Source organism: Coregonus lavaretus (assembly GCF_964263955.1).
Source record: "Coregonus lavaretus genome assembly, contig: HAP1_SCAFFOLD_3750, whole genome shotgun sequence".
Taxonomy (NCBI): Eukaryota; Metazoa; Chordata; class Actinopteri; order Salmoniformes; family Salmonidae; genus Coregonus; species Coregonus lavaretus.
Genome location: NW_028158896.1, coordinates 4,324 through 16,106, shown reverse-complemented (window position 1 = coordinate 16,106; position 11,783 = coordinate 4,324). Strand labels below are relative to the sequence as shown.

The 11,783-nt window shown below is 47.2% G+C and overlaps 1 protein-coding gene across 1 annotated transcript; it reads right to left on the bottom strand.

Annotated features, from left to right (window-relative positions):
* Nucleotides 1-8: 8 nt before the first annotated feature.
* LOC311123497 (mitochondrial dynamics protein MIEF1-like) lies at nt 9-8,522 on the bottom strand. The gene is made up of 2 exons (XM_084197755.1): nt 8,125-8,522; nt 9-3,413 (listed from the first exon to the last, which is right to left on the bottom strand). The coding sequence occupies exons 1-2, from the start codon at nt 8,475-8,477 to the stop codon at nt 2,927-2,929; spliced, it is 840 nt and encodes a 279-aa protein (XP_084053881.1). The 5' UTR covers nt 8,478-8,522; the 3' UTR covers nt 9-2,926.
* Nucleotides 8,523-11,783: the final 3,261 nt, after the last annotated feature.

Here is an 11,783-nt window from a genome sequence, read left to right as displayed (position 1 = left end):
ACAGAAGCTCAGCACAAAACATTTATTTATCAGGGCTTCAACTTAAAAACAAAACCTCCGCAAAATGATTTCAAACACACACATTATGAAACCGTAAAACAGAAAAGGCGACGACTTCATTCAGTAGCCAAACACACACATTATGAAACCGTAAAACAGAAAAGGCGATGACTTCATTCAGTAGCTGTGTGAGAGGATATAATGATGGTTGTGTTTTTAAAAAATCAGATTTGAAATGAGAGAAATATGCGGGGTTTATCCGGTCTCCCTTTGTGGCTGTGGTAACTAGTGATGACCGGGTTACCCTGTGTAGTCCAGTCTGCCCATAGAGAACGATAGAGGACCTTTAGTGGCCAAACGGCCATTTTAGCGTTTGCAGCGCCATTAGTTTAAAGTGGCCGACCGGGTGGGGATTCCTATGGGGTGGTATCCTCAATGGCGCTGGCCCAACGCTAAAACAGCCTTCTGGCCAGAGCTGTGCCAGATGTAGATATATAGTCGGCAGCAGGACAAAACCAAAGCCAAGCCTCTGGCACTATGGCTGCGTTTTAACACAAGGCAACCTAATTCTGGACAAATGATCAGAATCGGGTGCCTGTGGAAACGCAGCCTTAAGGCTCCTTTAACCTTCATCTACTTTCCTAGGCACAGTCCATCATCATCATCATCATCATCAGTCTCTGTGCTGCTCAGTCAGAGCTCCTCAACTCATCCATACCATATTACTCATTCTACATTTTAGTCATTTAGCAGACGCTCTTATCCAGAGCCACTTACAGTTAGTGAGTGCATACATTGTCATACTGGTCGTACACCATGTGTAGATGATATATCTCTGCTACATACAGTCAGTCTGTCTGTCTGTCTACCGGCCTGTCAGTCTGTCAGTCAGTCTACCGGCCTGTCAGTCAGTCAGTCTGTCTACCGGCCTGTCAGTCTGTCTACCGGTCTGTCAGTCTGTCTACCGGTCTGTCAGTCAGTCAGTCAGTCAGTCAGTCAGTCTGTCTACCGGTCTGTCAGTCTGTCTACCGGTCTGTCAGCCTGTCTACCGGCCTGTCAGTCAGTCTGTCAGTCTACCGGCCTGTCAGTCTGTCTACCGGCCTGTCAGTCTGTCTACCGGCCTGTCAGTCAGTCTACCGGCCTGTCAGTCAGTCTACCGGCCTGTCAGTCAGTCTACCGGCCTGTCAGTCAGTCTACCGGCCTGTCAGTCAGTCTACCGGCCTGTCAGTCTGTCTACCGGTCTGTCAGCCTGTCTACCGGTCTGTCAGTCAGTCTGTCAGTCTACCGGTCTGTCAGTCTGTCTACCGGTCTGTCAGTCAGTCTACCGGTCTGTCAGTCAGTCTACCGGTCTGTCAGTCAGTCTACCGGCCTGTCAGTCAGTCTACCGGCCTGTCAGTCTGTCTACCGGTCTGTCAGCCTGTCTACCGGTCTGTCAGTCAGTCTACCGGTCTGTCAGTCTGTCTGTCAGTCTACCGGTCTGTCAGTCTGTCTACCGGTCTGTCAGCCTGTCTACCGGTCTGTCAGCCTGTCTACCGGTCTGTCAGTCTGTCTACCGGTCTGTCAGTCAGTCTGTCAGTCTACCGGTCTGTCAGTCTGTCTACCGGCCTGTCAGTCTGTCTACCGGTCTGTCAGTCTGTCTACCGGTCTGTCAGTCAGTCTACCGGTCTGTCAGTCAGTCTACCGGTCTGTCAGTCAGTCTACCGGCCTGTCAGTCAGTCTACCGGCCTGTCAGTCTGTCTACCGGTCTGTCAGCCTGTCTACCGGCCTGTCAGTCTGTCTACCGGCCTGTCAGTCTGTCTACCGGTCTGTCAGCCTGTCTACCGGTCTGTCAGCCTGTCTACCGGTCTGTCAGCCTGTCTACCGGCCTGTCAGTCTGTCTACCGGTCTGTCAGCCTGTCTACCGGTCTGTCAGTCAGTCTGTCAGTCTACCGGTCTGTCAGCCTGTCTACCGGTCTGTCAGTCAGTCTGTCAGTCTACCGGTCTGTCAGTCTGTCTACCGGTCTGTCAGCCTGTCTACCGGTCTGTCAGTCAGTCTGTCAGTCTACCGGTCTGTCAGTCTGTCTACCGGTCTGTCAGCCTGTCTACCGGTCTGTCAGTCAGTCTGTCAGTCTACCGGCCTGTCAGTCTGTCTACCGGTCTGTCAGCCTGTCTACCGGTCTGTCAGTCAGTCTGTCAGTCTACCGGTCTGTCAGCCTGTCTACCGGCCTGTCAGTCAGTCTACCGGTCTGTCAGTCAGTCTACCGGCCTGTCAGTCTGTCTACCGGTCTGTCAGCCTGTCTACCGGCCTGTCAGTCTGTCTACCGGTCTGTCAGCCTGTCTACCGGTCTGTCAGCCTGTCAGCCTGTCTACCGGTCTGTCAGCCTGTCAGCCTGTCTACCGGTCTGTCAGTCTGTCTACCGGTCTGTCAGCCTGTCTACCGGTCTGTCAGTCAGTCTACCGGTCTGTCAGTCAGTCTACCGGTCTGTCAGTCAGTCTACCGGTCTGTCAGTCAGTCTACCGGTCTGTCAGTCTGCCTACCGGTCTGTCAGTCTGTCTACCGGTCTGTCAGTCTGTCCAGGCCCATAGCATCATATTCCCTATGTAGGGCACTACTTTTGACCAGGCCCACAGCATCATATTCCCTATGTAGGGCACTACTCCTGACCAGGCCTGACCAGTGGTCTAAAGTAGTGCACTATATAGGGAATATGATGCCATTTGGGACAGAGCCCAGTAGATCTGGTACTATGAAGTACCTACATGCCAGTACCCTGTTATACATATCCATATTATTATTATTATTATATCTGAACAATATGTCCCAGTCTCAGTAGAAAGGTATATGGTATAACTCATCCATAGAAGTCAGTGTGATGGTGTTGTCTGTATTCTATAACCTCATACAGGGCCTCTTCCTCTGTGACATGTTACACCAGGTTATATATTTCTATATGAGCAGAGTCTCCGGTTCAGAGACAGCGCAGTACAACGTAAACCCCATCTGGTCGATCTCCTCCTCCGTCAGTCCGTTCAACGTGTTAGCGCTGGGCTTGAAGTAGCTGGGCAACACCCCTTGCTCCAGATAGCCTATCAGCTCCCACACACACTGCTGGAACCGCCCACTCAGACAACCCTCCGACCAATCCAGGTCCTTGTCCCCGAGGTGGAGGATGAGGTTGGCCAGCGGCGCGGCGGTGAGGGGTCTCAGAGCGGGACAGTGTCGACAGACGGCTTTGAGGGTTTTGAGGAGGGTACGTCGGACCCCCTGGTCCGCTGAGTCAAGCTGGGCCAGGCGCTGGGTCTCCCAGGGGTAGAGGGAGAGGTGCCAGGTACTATCCCAGGGTTGGGTTAACTCTACCTGGGCAGTCAGGACCACGTCTGCCTCCCTCAGCACCGGCACCATGGAGATGAAGAGAGAATCACCTCGCTCTGGTCTGGAGACACACAGAGAGAGACATATCAGTTATGTCTTAACCCTCAACCCTGACCTTTAACCCCTAACTAACGCAGTGAGACATCAGTCATGTATTAACCCTGACCTTTAACCCTAGCTGTCAGGATCATGGAGATGAACAGGGGGTCACCACGCTCAGGTCTGGAGAGACAGATATACACATTAACCCTGACCTTTAACCCTGACCTTTAACCCTAACCCTCAGGTCTGGTGAGACAGAGATACACATTAACCTTAACCCTGACCTTTAACCCTGACCTTTAATCCTAACCCTCAGGTCTATGGAGATGTCGTCCCACGTCAAAGCACTGACCAATGTTCCCTCTAAGCTGTGTGGGTGTGCAGCTCCTCAGGACTGCCATGCAGAATAAATATAATCTAAGCTGTGTGGGTGTGCAGCTCCCCAGGACTGCCGTGCAGAATAAATATAATCTAAGCTGTGTGGGTGTGCAGCTCCTCAGGACTGCCGTCCAGAATAAATATAATCTAAGCTGTGTGGGTGTGCAGCTCCCCAGGACTGCCGTCCAGAATAAATATAATCTAAGCTGTGTGGGTGTGCAGCTCCTCAGGACTGCCGTCCAGAATAAATATAATCTAAGCTGTGTGGGTGTGCAGCTCCCCAGGACTGCCGTCCAGAATAAATATAATCTAAGCTGTGTGGGTGTGCAGCTCCCCAGGACTGCCATGCAGAATAAATATAATCTAAGCTGTGTGGGTGTGCAGCTCCTCAGGACTGCCGTCCAGAATAAATATAATCTAAGCTGTGTGGGTGTGCAGCTCCCCAGGACTGCCATGCAGAATAAATATAATCTAAGCTGTGTGGGTGTGCAGCTCCCCAGGACTGCCGTGCAGAATAAATATAATCTAAGCTGTGTGGGTGTGCAGCTCCCCAGGACTGCCGTGCAGAATAAATATAATCTAAGCTGTGTGGGTGTGCAGCTCCTCAGGACTGCCGTCCAGAATAAATATAATCTAAGCTGTGTGGGTGTGCAGCTCCTCAGGAGTGCCATGCAGAATAAATATAATCTAAGCTGTGTGGGTGTGCAGCTCCCCAGGACTGCCGTGCAGAATAAATATAATCTAAGCTGTGTGGGTGTGCAGCTCCCCAGGACTGCCGTGCAGAATAAATATAATCTAAGCTGTGTGGGTGTGCAGCTCCTCAGGAGTGCCATGCAGAATAAATATAATCTAAGCTGTGTGGGTGTTTCAGCTCCCCAGGACTGCCGTCCAGAATAAATATAATCTAAGAGAGAGCTACATGTAGCCATGTTAATATCCTTTGCTAGTTAGCGAGTTATTAGCCCAGTTATACAGTGCCTTGCAAAAGTATTCATCCCCCTTGGCGTTTTTCCTATTTTGTTGCATTACAACCTGTAATTTAAATGGATTTTTATTTGGATTTCATGTAATGGACATACACAAAATAGTCCAAATTGGTGAAGTGAAATTAATAAAATCTCTAAAATAAATAATGGAAAAGTGGTGCGTGCATATGTATTCACCCCCTTTGCTATGAAACCCCTAAATAAGATCTGGTGCAACCAATTACCGTCAGAAGTCACATAATTAGTTAAATAAAGTCCACCTGTGTGCAATCTAAGTGTCACATGATCTCAGTATATATACACCTGTTCTGAAAGGCCCCAGAGTCTGCAACAACACCAAGCAAGGGGCACCACCAAGCAAGCGGCACCATGAATACCAAGGAGCTCTCCAAACAGGTCAGGGACAAAGTTGTGGAGAAGTACAGATCAGGGTTGGATTATAAAAAAATATCTGAAACTTTGAACATCCCACAGAGCACCATTAAATCCATTATTAAAAAATTGAAAGAATATGGCACCACAACAAACCTGCCAAGAGAGGGCTGCCCACCAAAACTCACAGACCAGGCAAGGAGGGCATTAATCAGAGACGCAACAAAGACACCAAAGATAACCCTGAAGGAGCTGCAAAGCTCCACAGCGGAGATTGGAGTATCTGTCCATAGGACCACTTTAAGCCGTACACTCCACAGAGCTGGGCTTTACGGAAGAGTGGCCAGAAAAAAGCCATTTCTTAAAGAAAAAAATAAGCAAACACGTTTGGTGTTCGCCAAAAGGCATGTGGGAGACTCCCCAAACATCTGGAAGAAGGTACTCTGATCAGATGAGACTAAAATTGAGCTTTTTGGCCATCAAGGAAAACGCTATTTCTGGCGCAAACCCAACACCTCTCATCATCCCGAGAACACCATCCCCACAGAGAAGCATGGTGGTGGCAGCATCATGCTGTAGGGATGTTTTTCATCGGCAGGGACTGGGAAACTGGTCAGAATTGAAGGAATGACGGATGGCGCTAAATACAGGGAAATTCTTGAGGGAAACCTGTTTCAGTCTTCCAGAGATTTGAGACTGGGACCGAGGTTCACCTTCCAGCAGGACAATGACCCTAAGCATACTGTTAAAGCAACACTTGAGTGGTTTAAGGGGAAACATTTAAAATGTATTGGAATGGCCTAGTCAAAGCCCAGACCTCAATCCAATTGTGAATATGTGGTATGACTTAAAGATTGCTGTACACCAGCGGAACCCATCCAACTTGAAGGAGCTGGAGCAGTTTTGCCTTGAAGAATGGGCAAAAATCCCAGTGGCTAGATGTGCCAAGCTTATAGAGACATACCCCAAGAGACTTGCAGCTGTAATTGCTGCAAAAGGTGGCTCTACAAATTATTGACTTTGGGGGGGGGTGAATAGTTATGCACGCTCAAGTTTTCAGTTTTTTTGTCTTATTTCATGTTTGTTTCACAATATTTTTTATTTTGCATCTTCAAAGTGGTAGGCATGTTGTGTAAATCAAATTATACAAACCCCCCCAAAAAAATCATTTTAATTCCAGGTTGTAAGGCAACAAAATAGGAAAAATGCCAAGGGGGTGAATAATTTCGCAAGCCGCTGTAGATAATTTGTAGTCTGCAGTAGGGGAGTGGTTGCTTCCTACAAGAGAACAAAACGTGACATCTTTGAAAAGCAAGTCGGGTAAAGAGCTTTTTTTATGTCTTAAAGGGGCAGTGTTGTATTTTGAGACAGGCTTGAATAAGCTAAGTAGCATAATTTGTCTGATTCTCTGTAATAATGGTATGGGAATAATAATGCATTTTATTTTGTAAAGTGGTTTCTTGCATCAAACAACACAACAACATTTTCAGTCCCCTCCTTGTCTGAAGGACCAGTGGATAAACGGGTTCATGTCAAGCCCTGCATGTTTTTCTTCAGACGTCTCATGGAAGCCAACATTGAACACCACACATTGGGATGCTACTGTAGGCTGAATGATAGAACAGCTATTTCCATGTTAAAATGTTACGGGATGCATTTTCTCCATTGTTTTTGATGGTAGGCCACTCTGGTAGGCCTACATTATGATCAAATAGCCACAGTAGCCTACTGGGCCACTGTTAAAACTGGAACTTAAAGCGGTTACAGCCTCAGTGTTCACAGTAAACTGCTCTAGAGGAGATCTGCATGGAGGAACGGGCCAAAATACCAGCAACAGTGTGTGAAAACCTTGTGAAGACTTACAGAAAACGTTTGACCTGTGTCATTGCCAACAAAGGATATATAACAAAGTATTGAGAAACTTTTGTTATTGACCAAATACTTATTTTCCACCATAATTTGCAAATAAATTCATAAAAAATCCTACAATGTGATTTTCTGGAGAAAAAAAATCTCATTTTGTCTGTCATAGTTGACGTGTACCTATGATGAAAATTACAGGCCTCTCTCATCTTTTTAAGTGGGAGAACTTGCACAATTGGTGGCTGACTAAATACTTTTTTCCCCCACTGTACTAACTACTGAGATATGTGACTGTCCCAACCTAGATATCTCAAGATGAAGACACTAACTACTGAGATATGTGACTGTCCCAACCTAGATATCTCAAGATGAAGACACTAACTACTGAGATATGTGACTATCCCAACCTAGATATCTCAAGATGAAGACACTAACTACTGAGATATGTGACTATCCCAACCTAGATATCTCAAGATGAAGACACTAACTACTGAGATATGTGACTGTCCCAACCTAGATATCTCAAGATGAAGACACTAACTACTGAGATATGTGACTGTCCCAACCTAGATATCTCAAGATGAAGACACTAACTACTGAGATATGTGACTGTCCCAACCTAGATATCTCAAGATGAAGACACTAACTACTGAGATATGTGACTGTCCCAACCTAGATATCTCAAGATGAAGACACTAACTACTGAGATATGTGACTGTCCCAACCTAGATATCTCAAGATGAATACACTAACTACTGAGATATGTGACTGTCCCAACCTAGATATCTCAAGATGAATACACTAACTACTGAGATATGTGACTATCCCAACCTAGATATCTCAAGATGAAGACACTAACTACTGAGATATGTGACTATCCCAACCTAGATATCTCAAGATGAAGACACTAACTACTGAGATATGTGACTATCCCAACCTAGATATCTCAAGATGAAGACACTAACTACTGAGATATGTGACTGTCCCAACCTAGATATCTCAAGATGAAGACACTAACTACTGAGATATGTGACTGTCCCAACCTAGATATCTCAAGATGAAGACACTAACTGGAAGTCTCTCTGGATAAGAGCGTCTGCTGAACGGGGTAAATGTGTGAGAGAGAGATACCGTATCTCCAGTTTCAGTTCATCCCCCCCGAGGACAGGCCGGACCCGACAGTCAAGAGAAGAGGAGAGGGACGGCCAGTTCATGGTTTCCATCACAGCCTTACTGAGCATGCTCACCATCGCCCTGCACGATAGATACCCTCCCACTAGGAACCTAGAGGAGGAGAGAGAGACAGCCTTACTGAGCATGCTCACCATCACCCTGCACGATAGATACCCTCCCACTAGGAACCTAGAGGAGGAGAGAGAGACAGCCTTACTGAGCATGCTCACCATCACCCTGCACGATAGATACCCTCCCACTAGGAACCTAGAGGAGGAGAGAGAGACAGCCTTACTGAGCATGCTCACCATCACCCTGCACGATAGATACCCTCCCACTAGGAACCTAGAGGAGGAGAGAGATAGCCTTACTGAGCATGCTCACCATCACCCTGCACGATAGATACCCTCCCACTAGGAACCTAGAGGAGGAGAGAGAGACAGCCTTACTGAGCATGCTCACCATCACCCTGCACGATAGATACCCTCCCACTAGGAACCTAGAGGAGGAGAGAGAGACAGCCTTACTGAGCATGCTCACCATCACCCTGCACGATAGATACCCTCCCACTAGGAACCTAGAGGAGGAGAGAGAGACAGCCTTACTGAGCATGCTCACCATCACCCTGCACGATAGATACCCTCCCACTAGGAACCTAGAGGAGGAGAGAGAGACAGCCTTACTGAGCATGCTCACCATCACCCTGCACGATAGATACCCTCCCACTAGGAACCTAGAGGAGGAGAGAGACAGCCTTACTGAGCATGCTCACCATCACCCTGCACGATAGATACCCTCCCACTAGGAACCTAGAGGAGGAGAGAGACAGCCTTACTGAGCATGCTCACCATCACCCTGCACGATAGATACCCTCCCACTAGGAACCTAGAGGAGGAGAGAGAGACAGCCTTACTGAGCATGCTCACCATCACCCTGCACGATAGATACCCTCCCACTAGGAACCTAGAGGAGGAGAGAGAGACAGCCTTACTGAGCATGCTCACCATCACCCTGCACGATAGATACCCTCCCACTAGGAACCTAGAGGAGGAGAGAGAGACAGCCTTACTGAGCATGCTCACCATCACCCTGCACGATAGATACCCTCCCACTAGGAACCTAGAGGAGGAGAGAGAGACAGCCTTACTGAGCATGCTCACCACCTCCTAGAGAGACACACAGACTGACAATTACTAGCTGGGCCAGAAATCTAGAGATCCCTTCACATTCAAATCTGGAACCTCCAAGCCACTTTCTTCCACTGTTCCCCTCTAATCAGGGACTGATTTAGACCTGGGACACCAGGCAGGACAGGACAGATTTAGACCTGGGACACCAGGCAGAACAGGACAGATTTAGACCTGGGACACCAGGCAGAACAGGACAGATTTAGACCTGGGACACCAGGCAGGACAGGACAGATTTAGACCTGGGACACCAGGCAGGACAGGACAGATTTAGACCTGGGACACCAGGCAGGACAGGACAGATTTAGACCTGGGACACCAGGCAGGACAGGACAGATTTAGACCTGGGACACCAGGCAGGACAGGACAGATTTAGACCTGGGACACCAAGCAGGACAGGACAGATTTAGACCTGGGACACCAGGCAGGACAGATTTAGACCTGGGACACCATGCAGGACAGGACTGATTTAGACCTGGGACACCAGGCAGGACAGGACAGATTTAGACCTGGGACACCAGGCAGGACAGGACAGATTTAGACCTGGGACACCAGGCAGGACAGGACAGATTTAGACCTGGGACACCAGGCAGAACAGGACAGATTTAGACCTGGGACACCAGGCAGGACAGGACAGATTTAGACCTGGGACACCAGGCAGGACAGGACAGATTTAGACCTGGGACACCAGGCAGGACAGGACAGATTTAGACCTGGAACACCAGGCAGAACAGGACAGATTTAGACCTGGGACAACAGGCAGGAAAGGACAGATTTAAATACCACTGGTCTGGACAATATGGATAATGATTAGGTAGAACAGGACAGATTTAAATACCCCTGGTCTGGACAATATGGATAATGATCAGGTAGAACAGGACAGATTTAAATACCCCTGGTCTGGACAATATGGATAATGATCAGGTAGAGGGGACAGATTTAAATACCCCTGGTCTGGACAATATGGATAATGATCAGGTAGAGAGGACAGATTTAAATACCCCTGGTCTGGACAATATGGATAATGATCAGGTAGAACAGGACAGATTTAAATACCCCTGGTCTGGACAATATGGATAATGATCAGGTAGAGGGGACAGATTTAAATACCCCTGGTCTGGACAATATGGATAATGATCAGGTAGAGAGGACAGATTTAAATACCCCTGGTCTGGACAATATGGATAATGATCAGGTAGAACAGGACAGATTTAAATACCCCTGGTCTGGACAATATGGATAATGATCAGGTAGAACAGGACAGATTTAAATACCCCTGGTCTGGACAATATGGATAATGATCAGGTAGAGGGGACAGATTTAAATACCCCTGGTCTGGACAATATGGATAATGATCAGGTAGAGGGGACAGATTTAAATACCCCTGGTCTGGACAATATGGATAATGATCAGGTAGAACAGGACAGATTTAAATACCCCTGGTCTGGACAATATGGATAATGATCAGGTAGAACAGGACAGATTTAAATACCCCTGGTCTGGACAATATGGATAATGATCAGGTAGAACAGGACAGATTTAAATACCCCTGGTCTGGACAATATGGATAATGATCAGGTAGAACAGGACAGATTTAAATACCCCTGGTCTGGACAATATGGATAATGATCAGGTAGAACAGGACAGATTTAAATACCCCTGGTCTGGACAATATGGATAATGATCAGGTAGAACAGGACAGATTTAAATACCCCTGGTCTGGACAATATGGATAATGATCAGGCAGAACAGGACAGATTTAAATACCCCTGGTCTGGACAATATGGATAATGATCAGGTAGAACAGGACAGATTTAAATACCCCTGGTCTGGACAATATGGATAATGATCAGGTAGAGGGGACAGATTTAAATACCCCTGGTCTGGACAATATGGATAATGATCAGGTAGAACAGGACAGATTTAAATACCCCTGGTCTGGACAATATGGATAATGATCAGGTAGAGGGGACAGATTTAAATACCCCTGGTCTGGACAATATGGATAATGATCAGGTAGAGGGGACAGATTTAAATACCCCTGGTCTGGACAATATGGATAATGATCAGGTAGAGGGGACAGATTTAAATACCCCTGGTCTGGACAATATGGATAATGATCAGGTAGAGGGGACAGATTGAAATACCCCTGGTCTGGACAATATGGATAATGATCAGGTAGAACAGGACAGATTTAAATACCCCTGGTCTGGACAATATGGATAATGATCAGGTAGAGGGGACAGATTTAAATACCCCTGGTCTGGACAATATGGATAATGATCAGGTAGAGGGGACAGATTTAAATACCCCTGGTCTGGACAATATGGATAATGATCAGGTAGAACAGGACAGATTTAAATACCCCTGGTCTGGACAATATGGATAATGATCAGGTAGAACAGGACAGATTTAAATACCCCTGGTCTG